We start from the raw sequence: 25,714 nt of genomic DNA, 5'->3' as shown, positions 1-25,714 counted from the left end.
TTTTCGAATAAGTGATCCATTTCTATAATTCTCGCTCCGTGTTGTCATAGAAAAAAATATTTTAATTTTTACAATACTCCAATTGTCAAACGTTTAATAGTTTTTTGATGTTTTTAATAATTGAGTTAGAACTACATTTTTTTATACAAAATTGTACATGTCAGCAAATTATATTTTTATTAATTTTATAGGTTACTCGAAAAACGATTATTTTTAAATAGATACTTACGAACCAATTAAGAACAGTGGATGAAAAAATTGTTATTACCATAATTATTGAATTATTATGCACTGTCAATAATGTCCGACAGTAAACGTCCCGGCACATCTCGCACGGCAATTTATTTGCGAAACAAGCGCAAGTTGAAAAGATTATTTTCGACTTTTGGAACAAAAGTCCGTATTCCCAAAAATTTCTTTGATAAATTGGTAAGTAACATCATGAGAATTTTTAAAAATGTATCGTGTGATAAATGTTAAAAGAACGTGCAAAAATTTTTTTTCTTCCCTAACGATTTTAAATTAATAAATATAAATAATAATGTAGAGAAAAAATTGTCAGTTTTTAATTTTTTCTTCAGCCATTTAGTTATTTCTTGCATTTCTAGATTTCATTTTTACTTTAAAAAAGGAAGTTGTCAAAATTGTTAAAATCTCAAAAACTTAAACCAAAAAAAAAAATCAAAATTTTCGAAAAAGTTGGAATGTTTGAAAATTATAAAAAATTGACGAGTGTTATTTATTTTAGAAAATTCAAATTTGGATAAAAAATTTTTAAATATTTATATTTATTTCGAAGTAATTGATAAGTATTTTTGATAACATAAATGAAGCGCTCGTTGAAATGAATTTCTTTAAATAATCATCCACTCTGCATTAATTCCTCACAATTTTTTTATACTTTTTCTTCACAAATTTTATTTAACAGCTGTAATACGGCCTTTTTACATTTCTCACACCACATAATTTTATTTCAAAACTGTGATAGTTATATATTTTTTTTTTACAGCCAGTATCAAACAATACATTTATTTATAATCATGTTAACATCAATCGTGCGAATGTTAATACGTCTAATAATTTATTGAGGTATGACACTTCAGACATTGACGACGAAGAAACTACTGATACAAGTACGGATGCCGACAGCTCTGAAGATTATGAAGATGAAGACAATTATCATCACAATGAAACTGTGTTCTCCGACGGTGGTGAGCAGAATAATACTTTTACTGATGAGGTAGAAGTTGATAATGATAACAACGATAACAATGATGATAATAATGACACCGATAATAATGATAACAACGATGATAATGATATAGATAATGAAAGTGACGAGGCTGAATTTTTATCTATAAATTCTTCTATCAAATACCAATATCCACTGATTCCGAAGAAACATCTAAAAATGAAAGATCACTTTTTGTCCATTATTGCTACATCCATAAAGCACCGTATGTCGTATGAAGCCGTTTTAGACATTTTTCGGTGGAATAAATCATCACACATACTTAGTAGTTTACCAACAACTAAAGCAGCGTTATGGAGAGCATTATGCCGTAATAACTCAATGATTTCACGCTACTATTATTGTAAGATGTGCACTACATACTTAGGTCGAAAAAATGATCGTGACATGTTACAAACCGAATGTTTTTGTAAAAAATGTGGACCTACAAAATCTGAAGAACATTTAGGATTTTTTTTATACATCAGCTTGAAATCACAATTAAAACAATTGTTGAAAATTCCCAACATGGAACGATCCTTAAAATACCGATTTTCTAGACAAAAAAAAAATATCCATGCGATAGAAGACATCTATGACGGTGAAGCATACAAAAAACTATCTTCGAAAGGACAGATTTTGGAGCAATGGTATAATTTTTCTTTCACTATCAACACCGACGGCTGTCAAATATCAAATTCCTCTCGGTCGAGTGCATGGCCCGTATATGTAGAGCTCAATGAATTGCCGCCACATATGCGCAAAAAATATGTAATGTTAGCAGCAATATTTGTTGACGACAAACATCCCAAGATGAACAATTTGCTGCGACCTTTTACGTCAGAATTAAGAAAATTGTACACAAAAGGAGTAGCATGGAGACCTTCTGAAACAGCCAAAGTAACTTCAAAATTTATTGTTGTTACCTGCACTTTAGATGCACCAGCTCGTGCAGCAGTGGTTCGCATCAAAAATTTTAATGGTTACTTTGGCTGTACATTTTGTTATGCGAAAGGTAAAAGTTTGTCACGGGGAAAATTCATCTATCCATTTAGTCAGTCTTATGGCAAATTAAGAACTGACTCCGAGTTGTTAGCGGACATGAAATTTGTGACTAAAAAGGTATTCAGCGACATGGTATAAAAGGATTTTCTGCATTAACAGCTTTACCATTGTTCAGTATCACCAAAGGTGTAGTCGTTGATACTATGCATGCAGCTTTCCTAGGAGCTGCAAAATTACATATGACAATTCTGTCAACGACAACAAAAGCTTCCTATTATATTGGACACCTCGATGTGATAAAAATAATTGATAAAATATTATTATCTATAAAACCTCCTTCTCGTCGAGCTCGAACTCCTAGAAGTATTCATTTTTACGCGCAATGGAAAGCTTCCGAATGGCGAAACTGGTTGGACTATGCTCCAGCATGTTTAAAACCGGTTTTAGAGGAAAAATATGTTAATCATCTGGCCCTTCTTTCAGAAGCTATGCATTATTTGAATAGTGATTCAATAACGTTATCAGAACTGGATCGTGCGTCAATGTTATTGAAAGAATACGTCAGGCTATTTGAAAAGTTCTTTGGCACTGAAAAATGACATCGAATATCCATTCATTAACTCATCTTGTTCGATGTGTAATGAACTGGGGTCCTTCTTGGGTGCACAATGCTTTTATTTTTGAAGCTTGGAACCGGAATATTATTGAATCTCTAAGTAGCCCAAACGCTCGCGAAGATCAAATCGCCACACGTTTTCTGATGCAAAGATTTCTCAACATTTCAGCATTTGACAAGTCTATCGCTTCTGAAACAAGAGAGTACATTGTTAAAAAACTTAAAGTTGTCGATGAAACTATAGAAGTAGGATTCGCAGATAAATTTGTTTTGGAAAGAAAACCTACAATTCGATCATTAACTGAAAGCGAGCGCATTCTTCTACGTGCAGCTGGTTACACACCAGAAAAAATCAATATTTATGGACACATGCGATTAAATGGAATCAAATTTAGTAGCGTAAATCCTCAACTCAAAAGCAAAGTTTCGAACTCGTTTGCATTCAATGAGCGTGATGGAGTATTTTTGAAATTAAAAAATTGTCCAATTCCAAATAGATGATAATTTGATTTCAGGTTTGATTGCTCAGAATTTTTCACATGCTTGCTATAGATTCGATACCCAATTTATTCATGAAGTTGAAGAAAATCATATTAACTTCATTCAAGAAACCTCTAGAATAAGACCAGCGATAAAAATAACAACCATCGGAGCAACATATGCAATCAAACTTGCAAACTGTTGGGAAACAGATTAATGGAGAGTATATTTTCTATTTCCTGAACGTATTGTTGCGTAGGGTATTATTTTTGTTCATCATATAAATAATAATGTATTAATTGAATTTATTGATTTCCGAATATTTTACTAAACACAATATTTTTCTATGTTTTGTATTTATGATAAATAATAAATTTTTTAAAAATTAATAATCTCATACTAATCAATAACACGACTCATTTGTTTTAATATGAATTGATTATTTTTAAAGGTAATGAATTCGTCCCGAGCGTACTTTTGGTAAGTTTTTGTACACTAAAAAATATTCGAATTAATATAATTTAATGTAATAAAATATCAATAGAATTTGAAATTTCATATAAATTATATTTTGAAAGTTGAGTCTTTAAGTATAATTTTTCTTGTTATATGCGTTCGAGGATACCATGCTTTATTTTATAAATTGTACATTAGATAAACAAACGGAAAAACACAGTGAAAAGAAAGCGATTCTACTGTGAATCGACAGCCGAAAAATTGTGAAATCGTCGTGAATTGACGGTGAAAACGTAGTGAATTGCTGGTCGAATCGTAGTCAATTGACAACGTTACTACTATCATTTCCTAAAATATCGACCTCGAAATGCTTATTGCCCTGCAGTAGAAACATGGTGTATCGACGGTCGAAACGTCTTATTTTCATGAATTAGGAACAACCTTTCTTCAGTGAAACGATTATTTTGTCACTATTTATTTACTATCCTTAGATAGTGACAGAATGAAACAAATACACCAGTTTTTCGCTGTGAATTGACTATACTCAAACCCTGAATATAACGTGAAATGACCGTATTATTAATCGACCGTCGATCGACGATGTTTTCACCATGAATTCACCTTGAATCTACCGTGAGCGTGAAACCGCCAGGGTAAATTTAATTTGAAGAACTTTTTTCACTTATTAATTTCTAAATAATACTTTCCATAAATAATCATACAATGTTTATTGCATGATTATAAGTGATACAGTAAAAAAATAACTTTCATCAGGATATAAAAATTTTTATTGTTCTTTTGAAGAACTGTTTTCTGTGAAAATTTTTGAATAACGACACATATTTATTTAATTAACCGGATTATTTAATACTTGTAGCGATCGTTGTTTTCTCATAGAAAGAATTGATTAGATAATTGAAATGATTTGTCAAAAAAGAAATAGCTGTGGGACTTCTTGTTATAAATGTAGTTACAAGTATCTCTCAATATCTACTCGAATTATTAAGTTTTAATTTATACCGTTTATAACATGTAATGGAAACTACATTTTCAAAAATTTGATTTATACTGTTAAACATTAAGTTCTCGGGTTTGTAGACAAAAAATTCTTTTAACGGAGAGTAAAAAAATAATTTTCTACTTATTTCCTTATCTTTTGAAGAGAATCAAAAATTTTAATAACCACAACTTCAATAGAAAATAACTTTTTTTTAAACGTGTAAAATTCTTAGTATATTTTAGAAAATTTTCATTGTAATGAATGATAAGGTTAGTCAAAAAACACATATTTTTTTCTATTCCATAAAAAAAGATTTCATGAAGTATCAAAGTATATATGTATAAAATTATAACCGACAGTCATTCTAGATTGATTTGTATGGCTTCTATTTCTCAAGCATAATGTATTGAAAATTGAAAAATGCATAATTCGAAAAATAAACTCTACAAATTGATCTTTAAACAAAGTAATTATTATAATAGTATTAGAGAAAAAATAAGAATATTTAAAGTCGCTTGACTGAGTAATAAAATATGAATTAATTTTTAAAGAAGAATCATTTCAGCTCACCTGCGATGTAATACAGCATCGAGGAACAGATAAACTTTGTCCACTTGGAAATGCATCTAAATAATCTTTGACTTGCTTTTTGTGTCTTTTGTACACTGCTGTCCGAGAATTACTTTTTTTCTTTTCCATTATGTGTAATCTATACAAATAAAAAATTTTTGTTAATTTATAAAATGATGGAGTTAATTTAAAACCATTATACATAAAATTTGAAGTTACTTACTTTGATTCAGATTATTTTCCAATAATTTATAGATTATTTGTATTGTGTACAAAATACAGAACGCTGTGTATATTACATTACTTAAGAACGTATAAGTTTATACGTTTTGTGATGTCCAACAAAATACTGCTTTAACTTAATTATCTATAAAGCACGTGTGTATTGAAATACGTAAAGTGAATCGAGGTTTGCAGTTTACTTGCATATAGCAGTGCAGATCGTGGGTAAAAGTTTCCCTTTTCCTAGACCTCTACCCACACGCCACACAATGGTACACTACTGTATCCGTGAGCAAGCAGCGTCGATGTTGCTCGGAAGAAGCCGAGAGCGACCGAAGTCCGTTGCCCCTCGCGCGCTAAAGTTCCACCATCAAACCACCAGCATTTACTCCAATACATGGAAGCTGAGACGTCATGCGTCAAATTTTTAATGTTTTCAGGTTCTTCTTTTATAAATTATAAATTATAATAAGAATAATGATAATTACTATTATTATTATTATTATTTATCATTAATAATTGTTATTACGGTTAATGCTTACTTGGAATTCCGAAATGCAAGTTAAATATAAATTACTGAATTCCTGTAAGATACCTTGATAGGCGCGTGGCAAACTTTTTGGCTCGGGTGCCTAAAGTACCGGGTCCGAGAACTCGGCAATGTTTTTTTTTTTTTTTCAAACAAAAATTTTTTTTATTTTGTTTTTTTTTAATTTTTATAATTTTTTTAAATTTTATTTCATCTGACTATGATTTTTATAAGTTATGAAAGATTAGTAAATATTATTATATTAAAATTGTTAACATTTTGAATTTTTAATAAATATAGAAAAAAATACTTATTTTCATAAAATAATCATTGTTTTTTTTTTTTTAAATAAATAAAATTAATAACTATAATGTTACACCGTACGTAAATTATACTTTTCAAATTTGTCCGCGCATGCGCGTCTCATACTTCTTTCGCGGCTCACAAGACTTGCGCTATTGCCTCAGCTTTATTAACGTATCCCCTCCACGGCTAAAGTCTGGTAAATTTTTCATTACTTATTAATAAATATCTCTGAAGCTGTGTGGTAATTATCAATAATTTTTTTTTAATTATTTAATTGTTAGTTAACGTTACTTTAGTTTTTTAAAAAGATCCTAAGAAAAGTTTCTAAGAAATAAAAATGTTTGTAGGTAAACTGTTCGATATCCCGTATACCGCAATGTATAAGAGCGTTCAAAACTCAAACTTTGAAATTGAATATCTCTGAAACTAGATGGTCAAAAATTCTCGAATTGCGCCAATCGATGCAGAATTATATAAATATTAATCTGTCAAAGTTTAAAAAAAAATCCTAAGAAAACAACTCTGGCGAGGGTACTACCTTAAGTGTGTATTAAAAAATTATGACCTCAATAAAAAGATACCTAAATATAACAGATACTACAATATATATATTTTAGTTCAAAATGATAAAAATTTTTTGTATTTATAATGAGTAAGGTAAAAGCCCTAGTATCTGCTCAGGAACCAGTACTTGCTCACTCTATGCATTTGTATATGTATATTCACAAATTCCAATATAAAAATACATCGAGTAAGCAGATAGTGGTTCCTGAGCAGGTACTGAGGCTTTTACCTTATTGCTAGTAAGTATTACTAGCGAGAATAGCTGATGAGAATTATTACACCGGAGATTCTCAAACGCAGTTTAGATATTAGTTCTTACTTAGTTTTGGTATCAATTTTGATGGCTTAAGGGAGTAAGTGACGGTTTGAGTAGAAGAGGGATTTTGATCGAATTTCTCATTGGATCTTAAATTTTTTGTTAATTTTTTCCCATGTTTAACTTTTTTTATGCTATTATTTATAATAAAAATAATTGTTATTACCAGGAACATCTTAAAAAATTCATGAATTAAAAAAATTTTTTTTCTAATTTGTAGCTTTTACAATTTGAGCCAATAAACGAAAAGTTAAAAAAACAAAAATTTTTTTTCTATTTTTTACAATAAAAACAAACTTTTTGGTTTTTTTAACTGAAAAAATAAAAAAAATTTATTTTAATGTAACTACAGTTATTTTAAAAATGCATTAAGCAAATATAAAATTATAACAAGACAAATTTTTGTATTACATAAAAAATTAATCCTTAAAAATATAAGTTTAACGTCGCGGCCCCTAATGACTCAAAGAAGTAAGGCAGAGACAGTAACAATCGATTGTCACTTAGCTGTCACTCGACCACAGTCTTACACCGCTCACTGAGATTCTGTCATCGGCGATACTATGAGAGTGACAAAGACATACGCTATGACGAATGTTACTGTCGGTGTCTTACTTATTGATTATCTAAACATGTGCCTCATAGATCAAATTTTTAATTCAACTTGGAAAATTATGATCGGGATGTTATTCGATTCGTCATCGCATTTAGACAATTTTTTATGACGAGGGGTGGCGCTTACCTAAATCACCAAAGTTATAAACAATTTAATAACAAAAAAAAAAAAAAAAAAAAAAAAAAGCGAAATCTACCTAAAAAAAAAGTAAATCTTGATTCCTATATTACGTAAGAACTAATATGTGAAGTGCGTTTCTTCGTATAACAATTCTCATTAGCTATTATCACTAGTGATACTTACTAGCAACACTCATTGTAATTATAAAAAAGTTATATTATTTATTATCATTATCAATAGCATAATAAAAAATTTAATAATTATTTAAAAAACAATTTTTTTTGTTACAAAAAAATTCTTTTTTATGGCATAAGGGATGACCGGGCAGAAGGCATCGGAAACGTGTGCATGCGCAAATGGTTGTTTACCGTCCCACGTGCCGGCGTGACTATTACAACTACTAATTTATTTACTAGTGGCACTTGTTGAGACAGATATAACAACAAGCTTGGTTTGTCGGCATCAGATGCATAGTGCCGAGCGCTCCTAGCATTTGTAAATGACGCTAAAGAGGGGTTAAAAAAATCGCGCGATCTGACCACACTGATTCGGGTGTCGGCAGTATTCATTAGTTCATTCTTTGAAGAACACCGGATTTTCGTCTCGGAAAACGTAAAAGTGAAAAATTTTGTTACAATAATAATTGCTGAAATTTGGTAAGTAGATGATAGATTCATTGAAAATGGTGAATTTTATACACTTTATTTTATAAAATCTAAATAAAAATTATACGTGTTCATTTCGATAAAAAAAAAAATTTTAAGCGGTCATTTCAACGAAAAAGATATCCGCTTAAGAGCGGTTGATAGTTAATTTTCAAACATGTTTTGTTCATGTATAAGATATAATTAAAAAAAAACTTTTTTGAAAATTTTCATTTATTTATGTATAAAATGGTTTTTAAGATTCCATTTGTTGTAAAAGTATGACAGAGATACTTTCGTTTGACCAATAGAGGGTGAGAGATAAAAGTGTAAACCCTCCGTAACTAAGAAAGTACGTACTCTCTATCTCTCTATCTTTCGTTCTTATCATTTCTTACTAGATCTTATGTACAGCATTACCATTTTGTCTCAGTTAATTCTCGGTATTTTTAAAAATATCTAATACTACAAATAAACCTGTGAAGAAATTTTTTCTATCGATCATAACTTGTCTTTCTTCAATTTTTTTTATTAACTTGTCATTTTAAAAATAGTACTATCATGTTTTCAACGTCACTGCCGACATGAGTGGAACTTGAAAAAATTATTTTGATATTTCCCAGCTGCTAAATTATTAATTATATTTTTTAAAGGATAATCCTTGAATACATATTATAATAACATTCGTAATTTGCTAACTCAATTGTTAATTTGTTTTTAGATTTCGATATTTTCATAAAATGGCATTGTACTGTTTGCTAAAAAATTACAATGAAACTGTACACTGCATCGTTCCAACGATGAAAGTTTTTAAGGTTGTCGCTGGCCGAGAAGAAATGGAACGCGTTCAATTAGACAAACACAATCCTGAAAGCAAGTGTTACATCAGAAACTCAAAACTACGAGTTGGGATTGGGGCTTTCCTTATAATTTACGCAGACGGTAATTTTTTAAATGATTTTTCTCATCATATATCTACAATGGTAGAATTAACTTAACTGAAATAAATTCGTTGATTCATTAACATGTGCCAATCTATTTATTTATGATCAATAGATGACTACAACGCTCTTATGAAGAGAAATAAAGTTGATACGCGCATAATGCTGGAAAAATTATCATCGTACAGCCCACCAGTTCAATCACAAGGGCTAAAGAAAAGAGTTGCTTCGAAAATGTAAGTTTAAGGGATTCAATTTTTAAATAAATTTTTTGATTACATTTAAGATAAAAGACCCAGTTATAAACAAAAGCCTAGTTATTGATACTTGCAATTTTATTTTAATTGAAAAAAAAATCAACTCTGATAAATTAATAAATACAATTTTTGAATTATAAATTTTAAGAAAATTGGTTTTTTGAGAACATTTAATGTTTTTAATTTGGATAAAATTGCAGGTGTCAAACAACTAGGCCAGTGTCAATAACTGGGTCTTTTACTTAAACTATCAGAAAATTTTTAAGTTTTTAATCTGTTATATTCAAAGTTGTATGAAACTTTGAAGTTACAATCATTCCATTTCTTAAAGTTTTTAACTTTAGTCAAATTATTCTTTATCCTATTGTATTTATATTAATGAAAAAATACATTGATAAATTATAGCAAAGGGTTAGGAAACAATTATTTCTCATCATATTTAGAAACAAATTGCAAAATTATAATATAGTTTTAGATAGTTATATTATTATAAAAAGCTTATATTTTGACAAAAAAATTCTTTTCACTCTGCAGTAATATTTGAATAGAATCGAAAAAAATTATTCATGATTTGTTATCTCACCCTGTTATATATTTTATAGGAGAGTAATCCTCGATCTAAAGAGAATGATTCCAATCAAGGAGGGAAAGATCCTCGTGATCCTCAGAAACCAAGAAGGGATGTAAGTTTTCATAAATTATTTTTTATAACTTAATGTTAATATTTTACATGATTTTAATTTATTTTTCGATATTATTAACATTTTGTCTCAAAAAGCTAATTACTTTATAAATTAAAAATAACAAGCAGTATTTTGAAATCATTAAAAATAAAATTTTTTTTTAATTAACATAAACTAATATAACTTAAACTAATATAACATTAACTAATATAACATAAAACTAATAAACCTGAAAAATTTTCGAAGTTAAAAATTTTTGTACCGATGAAATAGCTTTCGAACAGACTTTTCTGTATTTTCAATTTAAAAATATTGCTAGTGAGCTTGTTTACAACAGTAAATTCTCTCATTTTAGTTGAAAAGACTTAATTTGCATTATAGTAAAATTTTGGAGATTTTGGTATAAGGAAAAGGTTTTTATATATTTGTTTTAAAAGTCAAGTTTTCATATGCTTATAAATAGAAATTCATTGTCCATATAACAACCGTGAATTTATTTTCTTCTTTTTAATAAATCTATTGCGTGATGTACCTGCTGTAGAAGTCTCTTAATCATTCAGTAGACTCGTTTGATTTTACATAGAATGAAATTAAACTTCAATGTCGCATTATATTTTAGACATTTATCTGATTTATAGAAATGATTAATTTTCTATTTTATTGCTTTTTAAGAATACAAGTGCAGTGATAAGAAAAGAATGTTAACAACATTCAGCAAATTATTATTATCGTCAAAAAACGAATTATACTAATACTTCTGAAGGAAAATAACACATGTAAGTTTCAAAAACATGCTTTAAATAATCCATTGTTATTAAGTGTGAATTACTTGAACTTTATCTTCAAAACTTTGAAATTGACTCAGTCGATTTAAAACTTTTCTAACTGCAGATAGCACTCAGAAAGCACAATAAATTAGAAAATACGCAGTAAAAACACAGTAAATATGATTATGTTAATATTTAAAATTTGAATATTTATGATAAACAAAATCTTAACAACGTCTCTGCTATCTAATAGAATACTGTTTCAATGGTGAATCTTTTTTTATAAGAAAGGAGCTTGTAATCTGTTTTTTTACTATGAGCTTTATAATATTAATTCCAGTGATTAAAAACAAATCTTAATTAGAGTTAGGGATACTTAATTTTATTCATGAATAGACTAAAATTAAATTTCTAATTTTCATTACAAAAGCCTAGTAGTCGAATGCTTTCAAAGTTTAAAACTCGACTTGATTTCCAACTACTTTGTCAATTTCATATTTTTCTCAATTACTCAAAAACTATTAATATGTATATGTATATTATAAAAATGTTCATCAGTTTTTGGATTGAAATAAAAAAATTTTGGTATTTTGCATAATTTTTGATAATATATATCTTTCTATGAAAATTTTTGAACTGATTTCTTATTCTAATTCCAGAATCCTTTGAACACGAGAGGTAGAGCCGCTCTAAATGTCACTGAAGTTCCTGAAGAAGAAATGGATGGTGTAAGTTATTACAAATTTTATATTTCTTTTTATCTGTTGCATGGCTTTGATTAGTTCATCAAAACTTTTATGCTGTTTCCAACAATATAATACCTATCTTATCGCTGATAGCACTTCGAAAATATTAAACATAAGTGACGTCAATGGCTGTGTTTAAACCCGAACCGAGAATTTTGATTACGGTTTGCTTTTTTGTGGACTTTATTAATGTAGTATAACTAATTCTTGTAAATATTTGCATTTCACAAATTTATGAAGAACAATGTCTCAACAACGTTACTACTATATAATAGGATACTGTTTTAAATAAGGACCTTTTATTATCGGAAACGAGATTGTAATCTTATTGTCTGCAATCAATTTTGTGATTTAATTTCTAATCATAAAAATGAAATTTCATTTAGAGTTATAGTGACTTGATTACAGTCATGAATTTAGAGAAATATCTCTTTTTACTTACTAAAGCCTACTATTAAAAAGTTTATAAATTAAAAATCGTAGTCTGATCTGCCAACTATCAATTAGATACTTTCCGTAATTACGGAAACTGTTGAAATACATTATAAGACGGTATATCATTATTCGGACAAATATGCAACAGCCAAAAATGTAGCAAAATGTCAATATTGTGCTTTGTTGTTAATAATAATTATAATTTTCGTAAATACACCTGAATTCGTTAAATATTCTGTTTCTAGATCTTTTCTGAGACTCAAGACGACGTCAATGACAATGACTTTGAGGAAGAAATCGATGGCGAATCACAAAGTAATGACACATGTAATGATACAGAAATAGAAGAAGTAAGTCAGCAAATTAAGTAAAATTTTATATTTTTATTGTCGGATGCATTACTTCAATTTGTCTATCAAAACTTTTGAACTATCTCAGAGAATTTGGTCTATCATATAAATAGAGGATGAAACTTTGGATAGTCTTTAGAAAGTATGAAAATTTCATCAATGTAATGCAATAAGCATACAATAAGTAAACCTTAGCCGGTCAATTTATATTCCTTTTCTTTTCTTTTTTTTCAATATATAATAAAGTTGACATCTTTTTCACCTACTAGTGAACTATTATTATTTTTTTGTTTTTAACTATAAAGAAGCCGGTTAACTGTTTAACTACCATAAATTCTGTTAATTTGAGTCCAGGGATTAAAAGTAGATCGCAATTACTTACGGAGACTTTATTATAGTCATGAATAGAATAAAATGAAATTTCTAATATAATATGTCATTGCGTCCATTCTTTATATATACTTAAAGTAGTTCGCAGGAAAGGGGACATAAGATGTTAATCATAACACTAATTGTCAATTCATTGCGAAGTTTCGGTCATGTATTTGACCTTCATCAGGCACCTAAAAGATTTAATTACAAAACACATGTTACAAAAAGTTTACAAAAGTTGTACATATTCAATACAATGTTTACATGAGAAACATATTTACCTCAACACGTAGTACATAATAATAAAATAACATTAAATAACATAATTATTATGATAAAATATTGAAGTATTCGAAAATACTCATGAGTATAAGTTAATGAGAATGAGAAATAGTAAATAAGAGAATAAAGAATAGCAACAACTATGCCATATTTAGCGCACTATAGTGTGCGCGAGGGTACTACTTTAAGTATAAAAAAAAATATATTTACAAACATCTATGTCAATTTTTAAATTATTCCATGACAATAATTTTTATATACTAACAAAAAAATTGAAAATTTGTCTTATATCTCAAGATTGCGGTATTATAATTTTTGTAAGTTAAAAGCATCAAATGTGATGCTTCAATAATTTTTTAAGATCTTATAATTATTTATAAATAATTATACGAATATGATGGTATTTTTAAAATATGTTATTGATTGTGAGAAGAAATATGCTCAGTCAACTTGAAACATTAATTTTAATTAAACAATTAGTTAATTATTTGACCGGTCATCTACTGGAGCGTATCGATCAATTATTGGTACAAGCGTTCAACTACTGGTGTTTTGCTCATTTCTACGTTCTGAAGCGATTTTAAATTTATTTTTGAAATATTTTAAGCAAATGTTATTTTATTTATAAAATCTGACTAATATTTGATAATATAAAAATTTAAGTTATCTTTTTGAAGCTTATATCAACTAATATATAGTTAATTGAAGTATGGAAAACTCGTAACCGGTCAATAACTGGTACAATTACCCTAAATGTCTTTCTATAAAAATATTTGAACTGATTTCTTATTCTCATTTCAGAATCTTTTGAACACGAAAGGTAGAGCCGCTTCAAATGTAACTGGATTTCCTGAAGAAGATCCTGAAGAACAAATGGATGGTGTAAGTTATTAGGAATTAATATAAATTTTATAATTGATTTTATCTGTTGCTTGGCTGTGACTAGTTTACTAAAACTTTTATGCTGTTTCCAACAATTTAATACTTTTTCAATAGCAGATAGAACTCAGAAAGTCTAAAAAGTGAAAAAATCCTCTGGCTTACTGTAAACCTAAACTGAAAATTATCATACTTTTGTCTTTATTTGTGGACATTATCAACGCAGGCTTTAGCTTCGTTATCAACGCAATATATTTGATTTTGTGAATATTTACATTTTTAAAATTTTTCCATAGAAATGTCTCAATAACGTCTTTGCAATCTATTAGAATACTGTTTTAATTGTGAATCTTTTTTTATTAGTAAGGAGCTTGTAATCTGGTTATTTACTACCAACTTTATGAATTTAATGCCAGTGATTAAGAACAAATCGCAATTAAAGTTACCGAGACTTGATTGTAGTCATGAATAGACTAAAATAAAATTTCTAATTTTCATTACAAAAGCCTAGTAGTCGAATGCTTTCAAAGTTTAAAACTTGACTTGATTTCCAACTACTTTGTCAATTTCATATTTTTCTCAATAACTCAAAAACTATCAATATGTATATATATATATCATAGAAATGTTCTTAAGTTTTTGGATTAGAGTAAAAAAATTTTGTATTTTGTAAAATTTTTGATAATATATCTTTCCACGAAAATTTTTGAACTTATTTCTTATTCTAATTCCAGAATCCTTTGAACACGAACGATAGAGCCGCTCTAAATGTAATTGAAGTTTCTGAAGAAGATCTTGAAGAAGAAATGGATGGTGTAAGTTATTAAGAATTAATATAAATTTTATATTTGTTTTTATCTGTTGCATGGCTTTGATTAGTTCATCAAAACTTTTATGCTGTTTCCAACAATTTAATACTTTTTCAATAGCAGATAGAACTCAGAAAGTCTAAAAAGTGAAAAAATCCTCTGGCTTACTGTAAACCTAAACTGAAAATTATCATACTTTTGTCTTTATTTGTGGACATTATCAACGCAGGCTTTAGCTTCGTTATCAACGCAATATATTTGATTTTGTGAATATTTACATTTTTAAAATTTTTCCATAGAAATGTCTCAATAACGTCTTTGCAATCTATTAGAATACTGTTTTAATTGTGAATCTTTTTTTATTAGTAAGGAGCTTGTAATCTGGTTATTTACTACCAACTTTATGAATTTAATGGCAGCGATTAAGAACAAATCGCAATTAAAGTTACCGAGACATGATTGTAGTCATGAATAGAATAAAATCAAATTTCTAATTTTCGTCTGTCAGAACTTAGTAATCAAATGCTTCAGAATTTTAAAACTATACTTGATTTCAAACTACTTTGTCAATTTCATATTTTTCTCAATTACTCAAATACTGTTAATATATACTATCCAAACGTTCAGCAGTTTTCGGATTATAGAAAATAAATTTTGTTGTTATGCAATATTTTTGACAATTGATGTGTTTTTAAGTAAAAATATATGAATGAAAAATTTTAATTTAATCTCAGCTTAGACGTTAAATATCTCTTCATTTTTTTTCAGTATGATTTGATGGTAATATTTTGAATTTATTTTTTTATCAACAAGAATTGCGAAGCGTACATTTACAATAAGACTTAGCATTTCTTTCGATTTCTCGATTTGTAGACATTAAAAATAAATTGTTGATTATAAAAACTTCATTTAATTAATTTTTATTTAGAGGTGAATAATAACCATAATAATAAAAATAATAATAATAATAATATCAATAACTGAAAACTGTTGTTAGGGCTAGATTACCATTGTGTTTGGATTTAAAAAAATTGGTTTTATTGAAGTTATACTTCTTTTGGCGCGTTTGGATGAGAGTGAAATTTGTGAGCTGTGCGCGCAGTATGTCCCAAAAAAACGACATGATGAAGTTGGCAATCAAATACAATCAAAAATTCAGATTTCTTATACTGACTAAGTTAACTCATATACAGGCTAGTCGCAAAGTATCCAACGAAACGTTGTTATTTTCAAATTCTATAGAATACCATTTAATATGAAATATATTATCCATACTAATAATCAATTCTAAAAAATCGTCAATTAAATATTTTATTTTTTATTTAACTTGGTAATAATATCTTTTTAATTAATTTTTTATCAAAAATAATAATAATTTTATGAATTAAAATATTTGAACTAAAATATAAATATTGTAGAACCTGTTATATTTAGATATCTTTTTATTGAGGTCATAATTTTTTAATACACACTTAATCATTTTATTTATCAAATATAGTTATTCTATCCTTATTTTTTTCAAATTTACATTATAGACTATTTTAATAATTTTCCGGAATTTCATTGGAAACAAAATCTATTTTTGTACTACAATAGTTGTAAGTCTCTTAATTCATGTAACTAATGTTACTTTTGAAAAAATATCAATTAAAAAGATATTATCACTAAGTTGAATAATAATCAATTAAATATTTTATAAGGAACATAGTTTAAATAAATAATTAAAATGTTTTATAATTATCAATTGTAAACTATTGATACTTTGCAACTTCAAAATTAGTTGATTCCGAAAAATCTTAAATAATGTTGAATTAGTTTCATATGATAATTAATGATTTTATATTTATACATATTAAATTATACAGCATAGCAAAATTTTTAATATAATTAAACCTTTTGGATAGTTTTCAACATTTTTGTTCGATCATTTTTGCATTTTTTTTTCTTGAAAATTTTTTTTCTTATGCCAAAGAAATATAACTTCTGACGCGTGTATATAAGTACACACACCATTTTTTTATCATTATTCTTATACTTATTGTTATCATAAAAATTATAACTATGAAATATTTAAGATTAACATATTATAATCGATAAATCTAATATGCATGCCTTGATTAAAAAAACGAATTATAAAGTTTTGAAAGTAATGAAATTCAATTCCTTTTTAATACTTTTAATACTTTTGAATTTCTTCTCTTATAGAAAATTTACATTGTCAAATAGGTTTTGAAATATTTCAATAGGTTTTGAAATATTTCTCTGTATCAGGATGTATATTATCCAGATTTAATTAAATTCACTAATCCGATTATATTAAAAATTACATTTTAGCTATAAATATCATATAAGTTTACTGTTTACTGATGATTTTTTTTTTTTTTTTTCATGAAAAGGCTAATGAAAATGGTCAGATTGACACCGAAAGCGACAAGGAGAACGCTTCAGCTGCGAGGACAGGTCGCTTTCCCACAATGCCTTCCACATCTCGACCATTGGAAAGAATGTCCAATCGGACACCTAGGTCTCGTGTAAAACGTTTGAAAAAGTCCCACGGAAATAAAAATACAAAAAATGGCAACGCACCACGCCTTTCTCAACAACAACAGACTCAACCACGTTCGAGAATACCGAAATTGACGGAGACAATAATTGTCGAAAATGATATCGAAGTAAGTGTATGATTAATACGCATTTCATTACTGATAATATGAAAGGAGAAAAAGATTTTTTAAAATTTCTTGTGAACTTTTCGGAGTGTTTCTCAGTAGAAAAAAATTAAGAAAACGGTTGATCCTAAAGGCCATCCCTGCAACTTTCCGCTATCTCCATACCAAAGCCCTCAACATTCCACTTGTTATGTTTTAGAGCTCTTCGAGCTAAAAAAGACGATTTTTGTGTCATTTTGAACTCTGCGAGCTCAAAACTCTGATAGCAGTTAAATAAAACACAATTTTTTGAATTTTCAAGACGGAATAACTTTTGATTGAATGAACCGATATTTACGCGATTGGCGGCATTCGACGCAGTTTTTCAAGTCTCGTGAGGAATCTTCAAGTTCAAATTGATCGAACTCGGAATTTCGAAGTTATTCCGAAAAAACACTTTCTTCGGTTTTCTTTCGATAACGATAACTCACGAACGAATGAACCGATTTTAACCGGGCTGGTGGCGGTCGACGTGGTTTTTTGATGTTAAGAGCTGATTAGTTTTCGGACGTGATCGGTAGAGCCGTTTGAAAGTAATTCCAAAAAAACTACATTTGAAAAAAATTTTTTTTGTAGTTTTTTTGAGATTTCTCAAAATTTACCGGTCTGAATCGGTTCAAAGTGTATTTAAAATCTAAGTTTGGTCAAGCCCTTTCGAATGGCACCAACCGCGATGAAATCGGTCAAGCCGTTTAAAAGTTATAAAAGGGTTACACACACACACACACACACACACACACACACACACACAGACATACGGACATCATCGCGAAAACACTCAGGGAAGCTTCCTAGGACCTCAAAACGTCAAGATCTGATGAGAACTCAATTTTCGAAAAACGGGGTGAAACCAATAACTTCCCGATTTTGGAAAATTTTCAATTTTCTTAGCCGGAAGTTAAAAATATTATCAAAATTAAAAAAAAAAATTGTTAAACACTTGATTTAACAGAAAATTCCTAATAGTTCCTATTTTGGATGCTCAAACAACCGCAACTAATTTCTTATTAGTTATTATTGGGCTAACTAAATTCAAAATATACGTCTGAAGCTTTTTGAGGTTAAACAAAAATACAATTTATTACATTTTGTCAGCTTCCTATATTTACTGTTTCAACATATTTTTTTGCGGTTTTCAAAGTAGAAATAATAAATTCATATATATTCTCGAGCATAACTAAAATTCTCTTTTATATATTTAACTTAATAATATTTCAAATAATCATTTAAGCATTTCTCAACAAGGCTAAATTAAAAAAACTGAATTAATAATTTTTAAAAATAAAAATTGTATTTCTCAATAGACAAACAGATATTTTAAAGCGACAATTTTCATTAAAGTTAAAAATACTTCTTGAAAATTATACTTGATACTTGAACTCGTCAAATGCACAGAGTGAATTCAGTTCAGTCAGTTGTTAAAATATAATAGACTCACATACTGCTTACTGTCATAGCTTAACGTTTAACAAATATAAGAAACCACAACTGTAATATTTTAAATTAATTTTGTAAACTATGTCAAGTATTTTAGCAAATATTTTTTAAATTTATCTTTTGAATGTTTCCAGTTGTCAACATTATGAAATTGATTTAACAAAAGTGAGGAAGCTATATTTCAACACTAACTGTATTTTCACTGCCTAAATTTTTTTCACCACAAATTTTTAGTAGTTTTCATAGAAATATAACTGCTTTGTTGGTCCTCATGACGGAAATTCTTAAAAAATTTTGATATATTTCGACTCAGTTCATCAAACTGATAAACAAAATATATATCGTTATATATATATATATATATATATATATATATATATATATATATATATATATATATATATATATATATATATATATATATATAAAATGATCACTACAATCGATCAAAAGAAAAAATATAAGTAGAATATTGAACTTAAAGTAATTTTATTGGTTCCAAAATATAATATTTTTCTTTTTCAAACAGTATATTAAAATCGGGACAGCTAAATTTACGAGCAACGAATTGTCGACAATTATTTTGAAGCGAAGTATGCAAAAGCGTGCAAAGGCACTGCTCAATAAGTTGTGGTCGCCGGAGTTCTTACTAAAGTTGTACCAAAAACTGCCAAAAGACGATGATGGTAGTGGAATACTTCTCAATGATATTCACTGCTTGCGCGTTAAAGGTAAATGTATAACACAACTTATACAACTTGTTTGATAAATCTGATTAAAAAACCAATTAAAAAGCATTGAAAATAATGAAATTTGAATTTCTTCTGCACGCATCAATATTTTCAATACTTTTGAATACCTTTTCTTATACTGTAAAAATGTCGGTGTAAAATTGGACCCAGCAGCTTTAACACCGGCTGGTTAGTCAGAAATGTCAGTGTAAATTTAATAGCGTGAAATATTCACTGATATAAATTCCACACAGTGTAATCTATTATATCACAGTATTACTATTTGTAATTTGAATAATTATGGAGCATGATTTTAACGTCATCAAGAACGTCAGAAATAGTTCCTACAACATTTATCTGCAATTTCCAAGTCATGAAAGTCTATAGCAAGGGTGCTTTCAATTAAATCAATCAATTCATAATTTTTAATACACCTATGAATGTGTAAAATTCTGAATTTACTTCATTTAAATTTGACGTTACACTCTGTGTGGTTTTTAAACTGTCCGTGTTAAAAATTTTAACACAGAGCTGCTTACACCACACCGAGTCCATACATTTTTTTACAGTATATGAAGAACTAACACTGTCAATTATTTTAATATTTATTTTTTTATTTCAAGAATAACAAAAATCATCGGATGTTTTTTAATTTACTCATAATATTAATATGTTATTAATTTCAGATATGTGCTTTTACCTTCAAGAGAAAAAAGAAATACCATACAGGGAATATAAAGACGATAATATAGACTTATATTTGCCCAGATGGATTTCGACTTGGTGCAATGAAAACCGCCGGCAGAATAAGAAGAACAACATTCCTGGTAATACCTAAGAGTCATTAAGTTTGAAAATTAATCTTAGAAAAGTCTTCAGTTTTTACGCTATTTTATTGATTAATTATTTAAACATTGGAGTATTTATTAAATTAATTAAATGTTATATTATTTCAATATTTAAAATATAAAAAAGTATTTTATACGATAAATAAATATTGTAAACCTGACTTCAAATATCTTTCTTTTCATTCAGCTGGTTATTTTTATTTCTGAATATTGCTGATACAAATATAAATAGTTAATATTATTGATTTCTTCTCAGATTATCTTTTTTATCAGTCTCTTTATATATATATATTGAAAATGAGTTTTCTTTGTTCGCCAATGATGTGAAAACATTAATTTGTTTGTAACTGACATTTATAAAATTTTTTAATGCAATTAAACGTATACGTTAGTCGTATGCGATTTTTAAAACTATAATAATAAACCTGAAGATAACAGCTCTGTAAAATTTCCAGTCTCTCAACTTAGAAAGCTTCTGTGGGAACTTAAGCAGAGGAAGGGAAGAAGTGGATAAATTTTGAATTTATTTTGAAAATACTGGGAATTCATGAAGGAATCATTTAAATTTTATCTCTTCGGTATTCATTATGATTTCACTCTTAATTTATTTTGAATCTACTTTGTACTCACTAAGGTTTCACTCTGGAAACACTCTAGAGTAATGTGGAATAAATCAAGAAATATTTCTGATTTATTAAAAATACGCTGAAAACACTCTGAAAACACTTTGAAAACACTCTGAAAACGCTCTGTAAACATACTGAAAACACTCTGAAAACGCTCTGTAAACACACTGAAAACACTCTGAAAACACTCTGGAAAAAGGGCACAAAACCACTCTGAAAATACTCTGGAAACAGTATGATTACGTGCTGTATCCAGAATGATTTCAGAGTGATTTTAAAGTCGCAAGGGATAAGATAAGTTAATATATTTTAAGTATTAAGATGTCATATATACATAGAAAAAGAAAATTTCTAGAACTAAGAAAATTGTAAGGAAGACCGAAGTTATTTTGGAGCTAGAAGGAATTTTCTTGGCTTAAAAAAAATTAACTTCATTCAAGAAATTTTCAATCTTCCTTAAGATGTTTTTGATTTAAGAAAATTTACGCTTGACTTAAGACTTTCTTTCTTTCGGTGTACCTCAAGTTTTCAATTTACTTCTTTTGTAAGAAAAATACGTAAGAAAAATATGTTTAATCATCGCAACATGATGTTTTTCAGAATTACCATCTTTTGAAGAGTTAAATATAGCACTTACAACAGCATAGTTTGTATTACATATTGATATTTTTGCTTTGGGTACCGATTTTATAAACCCTTTTTTCCTATTTATTAATTTATTTTTTCCTTTGATGGACACATGTAATTTCACAACTAATATCTGTTGCAAGGAATTTAATGAAATTTTTGTTAGCGTTTGTTTGACTTCTTTACAATTTTCACAAAATTTGAAATTAGTAAACCAATATCCAAATGATGAATCAATTAATTCTTGTAGTTCAAATGTTTTTTTCTCATCATATATTGAAACATGTAATACATTTTCTAGTATACTGTAAGAATTAGAATAATTGCATGTTTTGCATCGATCATTAATTTCTAATTTAAATTGTACTAAATTTCTAATATCACAATTATCATGACAAATTTTAAGAAATACTGATACAGGATCGTTATTTGTCATAGAATAAGGCTGCTCTATTAATGACTCTTTAATGTCACTGGACTTTAAATTTAAATTGTACTAAATTTCTAATATCACAATTATCATGACAAATTTTAAGAAATACTGATACAGGATCGTTATTTGTCATAGAATAAGGCTGCTCTATTAATGACTCTTTAATGTCACTGGACTTTAAAAGTAATTCGCGATTATTATATTTGCTAAATAAATTACTAAGTTTATTGTTGACAGATTGATTCTTTAGGCCATGATTGATTAATAATGTCCTAATTATTGTATTATTAAACATACATTGAATAATTGAATTAAGACCATCGGAAACGTTATCACAGTTTTCGATACCTCGACAATCTAATAAACTAAGAGAAGCTTTTTTCGCATTTTTGGGTTCAATTTGAATAGAATGTTCTTCAACTGCCCAAATCATGTCCCATACTTTTTGCCAACGTGTATCAGGAATTGGTATGGTAGGTAAATCAGACCTATAAATTTTTCTTAAACGATTATATTCTTTAATTGCTGAAGAGCTTGCTTTAACGAAATGAGGATCAAAATTGATTAAATGTAGTCCACGTAACTCTGTTACACGAGATAGGGCTACATAAATTTGACCAACATTAAAAATGGTGTTCCCTGCTTCAATGATGGCATTTTTTAAACTTAAACCTTGACTCTTATGAATAGTTACTGCATAACTCAAGCATAACGGAAATTGTTCTCTTACAACAAAAGCTCTTTCAAATAATTGAAATTTTACTTTAATCTTCTCAATAGCGTATTCAGTGTCTGCACCAAAGTCTACATTGATAGCTTGTATTTCACTCCCATCAATCGACTTGGAGATTGATTTAACTGTTCCAATTGCACCATTTACTAGACCAAGAGTAACATCAATATTTCGACGTAACATAACTTTTGCACCAATTTTTATTGTTATAGTTTTAGCAAGTCCAGCTGATTGACTAGCATTGTCTTCTATTTTATTTAAAGTATCGGATACTTTTTTTATCAATGATTTATTACAATCTAAGTGGTCACGAGCCGTCAGTATAATTTCTTCAGAAGAAATTTTACTCGTCATAACTGAATTTATTAAATCACATTGCTTACAAGTTGGTACTAAACAGACTGAATCCGACGGCAATTTATCAATGTAATTACATATTTCATGTAATTTCTCATTATACGAAAGAGACGGATCCATAGTAATTTTTCTCTGCTCCAATAATTTGATGTCGTCATTAGTCATAGAAGCAACTCGCACTCGAGAAAGCAGCTGACCATAAATATTATCAGTTTTTGTCTCATATTAATTCGAAGTTCTTCATAAGAGAATAAGTCGGTCCATAAATTAACACTACACATTGACCCAACATACTTTTCAGCATCTTCAGATGATAATGTGACATAACTTGGATTTTCATGTACAGGAGGAAGTTGGAGTAAGTCTCCGAAAACAACAACATGTTTACCTCCGAACCAATCATCGACATCAAAAATTTCTACTAATCTTAAATGTATATATATCAGAGTAATATTTGAGACCATTGATATCTCATCAATGATAAACAGCGTTGTGTTTTGTAACTGATCACGTAGTGCTTTTAACACATTGTCAGATAATTGCGTATAAGACGGTGTAAAACCATGTTCGACAGGCAATTGTAATACTCGATGTATAGTCAATCCATTAATATTGAAAGCAGCAATACCAGTAGGGGCTGTTACAACTGTTTCTCGATTCAATTCTTCTCTAATCCAACGTTTTATTACATTAATTAGAAAACTTTTTCCTGTACCACCTTCTCCGCTTACATACAATCTTAATTTTGTATTATCAAATAATATGTTGTTTTTGATTCTTTCAAAAACTTTCATCTGATCAGCGTTCATGTTTTTAATCATATCAGCTAGAGTACAATTGTTATTATCATGCTTTTGTGCAGCATCATTAATTTCTTTAGCGATTATATGTACTTCTGCAGCATCACAGTTTGATGAATTTTTCTGTGAATCATCATTATTATCATCGTCATTATTACATTTATTTTCAATCAATTTTTTTATGTATTCTAAACCTTTTCCAAATTCTTCATTGTATTCATGATAATCATTAGCTTGTTGAAGCATATACTGCTGATGAGTAAATGACTCTGTGTAAGTTTCAAATCCATTTTTAAGCTCATCTGTATTACGCCATGGTTGAAATAATAATAACAATGAGTAGAAATAATCCTCTGGTCGATTTGCAATATTATATCTAAAATGATTAATTAAGTAACCTCGTAACCGTTTTTTCAAAAATAATCCTGGACGTATTTCATAATACTCATTCAGATTATTTTTTGGTTCTGTCTTAGTTGTATCGTACCATTTAGCAAAATTATACAAGCATAAATTTTCTAAATCTTTAGGACGATTAGGATAATAATCATCAATTAATGAAGGACAAAATATCTCAGTTGATTCGGGATCATTATGTATTAATTCTTCAATTTCTTCTTTGGTTTTTAACTTTCTATTTCTTATCATTCGGACATCTAACCATTTAATAATAGTTTCTGAATCTGTGCCATGTAGAGAAATGCCCAACAAAGTATCAGCAGCTTCTAAAGCTCCGACTTCTCTGTGAGTCAAACTACGAAACGCAATCTTCCACAAAAGCTGAGGTAAAGTTTTGGTTGAGTTGATTTCGTTAATTGTTTCTGATGATTTAGTTATTTCTCTTTTCGTAGCATATTTTGTGACATATTGTGTCAGTATCGTAGATTTTTCTCCGATAAATTGAATATCCATATTTCCTTCCCAGACAGATAAAACTGATGGATTGTAATCATTAATATTAACTTCGTTTTCATTACGAGGAAGATCATATAGTCGACTTTTACTTTTTAAGTTTCTACGTCCAGCTATTGAAGTAGCAGTATCACGAAGTACAAAGTTTTCAGAAACAGGCCGTGGAAATCCGAATCAACAGGCTTTACTTACTTTACCGAATCGACAGGCTTTACTTTACCAGACTTTGGTTTTTTTGTTCGTAAGCAGTAACTATTGTGATTGTGTTGTTGATGTGTAGTTACGCGTCTGTAAAGTGTTGGTGAT

The 25,714-nt window shown here is 28.4% G+C and overlaps 3 protein-coding genes across 3 annotated transcripts; 2 read left to right on the top strand and 1 right to left on the bottom strand.

Moving 5' to 3' along the window:
* The first annotated feature begins 300 nt into the window (after window positions 1–300).
* LOC141527362 (uncharacterized) lies at window positions 301–2,835 on the top strand. Its single transcript, XM_074242788.1, has 3 exons — window positions 301–429; window positions 1,010–2,246; window positions 2,396–2,835. The coding sequence occupies exons 1-3, from the start codon at window positions 301–303 to the stop codon at window positions 2,833–2,835; spliced, it is 1,806 nt and encodes a 601-aa protein (XP_074098889.1).
* Window positions 2,836–9,778: 6,943 nt separating this feature from the next.
* LOC141527354 (uncharacterized) lies at window positions 9,779–20,910 on the top strand. Its single transcript, XM_074242775.1, has 9 exons — window positions 9,779–9,838; window positions 10,476–10,556; window positions 11,983–12,051; window positions 12,750–12,854; window positions 14,310–14,390; window positions 15,122–15,202; window positions 17,593–17,868; window positions 19,871–20,072; window positions 20,759–20,910. Exons 1-9 carry the CDS (start codon window positions 9,779–9,781, stop codon window positions 20,908–20,910), a joined length of 1,107 nt encoding a protein of 368 aa, XP_074098876.1.
* A 173-nt stretch (window positions 20,911–21,083) lies between these two features.
* On the bottom strand, window positions 21,084–25,408 carry LOC141527353 (ATP-dependent DNA helicase pif1-like). The gene is made up of 4 exons (XM_074242774.1): window positions 24,691–25,408; window positions 23,969–24,591; window positions 22,904–23,888; window positions 21,084–21,133 (listed from the first exon to the last, which is right to left on the bottom strand). Exons 1-4 carry the CDS (start codon window positions 25,406–25,408, stop codon window positions 21,084–21,086), a joined length of 2,376 nt encoding a protein of 791 aa, XP_074098875.1.
* Window positions 25,409–25,714: the final 306 nt, after the last annotated feature.

Source organism: Cotesia typhae, unplaced genomic scaffold (genome assembly GCF_013202065.1).
Source record: "Cotesia typhae breed Kobodo isofemale line unplaced genomic scaffold, CoteBio_Ctyphae contig_4, whole genome shotgun sequence".
NCBI classification, from domain to species: domain Eukaryota; kingdom Metazoa; phylum Arthropoda; class Insecta; order Hymenoptera; family Braconidae; genus Cotesia; species Cotesia typhae.
Note: the sequence above shows the minus strand (reverse complement) of the source record. Positions and strands in the feature narration are given on the sequence as shown.

What these genes read in the sequence shown, in the direction of transcription:
- LOC141527354 (XM_074242775.1), top strand. Translation starts at nt 9,779, where the DNA reads ATGCTGGAAAAATTATCATCGTACAGCCCACCAGTTCAATCACAAGGG. An exon ending in CACAAGGGCTAAAGAAAAGA is followed by an intron (nt 9,839 to 10,475) that starts GTTGCTTCGAAA and finishes TATATTTTATAG; the next exon opens with GAGAGTAATCCTCGATCTAA. An exon ending in ATGATACAGAAATAGAAGAA is followed by an intron (nt 12,855 to 14,309) that starts GTAAGTCAGCAA and finishes TTCTCATTTCAG; the next exon opens with AATCTTTTGAACACGAAAGG.
- LOC141527362 (XM_074242788.1), top strand. Translation starts at nt 301, where the DNA reads ATGTCCGACAGTAAACGTCCCGGCACATCTCGCACGGCAATTTATTTG. An exon ending in AAAATTTCTTTGATAAATTG is followed by an intron (nt 430 to 1,009) that starts GTAAGTAACATC and finishes TTTTTTTTACAG; the next exon opens with CCAGTATCAAACAATACATT. An exon ending in TACATTTTGTTATGCGAAAG is followed by an intron (nt 2,247 to 2,395) that starts GTAAAAGTTTGT and finishes CTGCATTAACAG; the next exon opens with CTTTACCATTGTTCAGTATC.
- LOC141527353 (XM_074242774.1), bottom strand. Translation starts at nt 25,408, where the DNA reads ATGGATATTCAATTTATCGGAGAAAAATCTACGATACTGACACAATAT. An exon ending in ATGTTGGGTCAATGTGTAGT is followed by an intron (nt 23,889 to 23,968) that starts GTTAATTTATGG and finishes ATTTATGGTCAG; the next exon opens with CTGCTTTCTCGAGTGCGAGT. An exon ending in TCTTAATTCAATTATTCAAT is followed by an intron (nt 21,134 to 22,903) that starts GTATGTTTAATA and finishes TATTTGTATCAG; the next exon opens with CAATATTCAGAAATAAAAAT.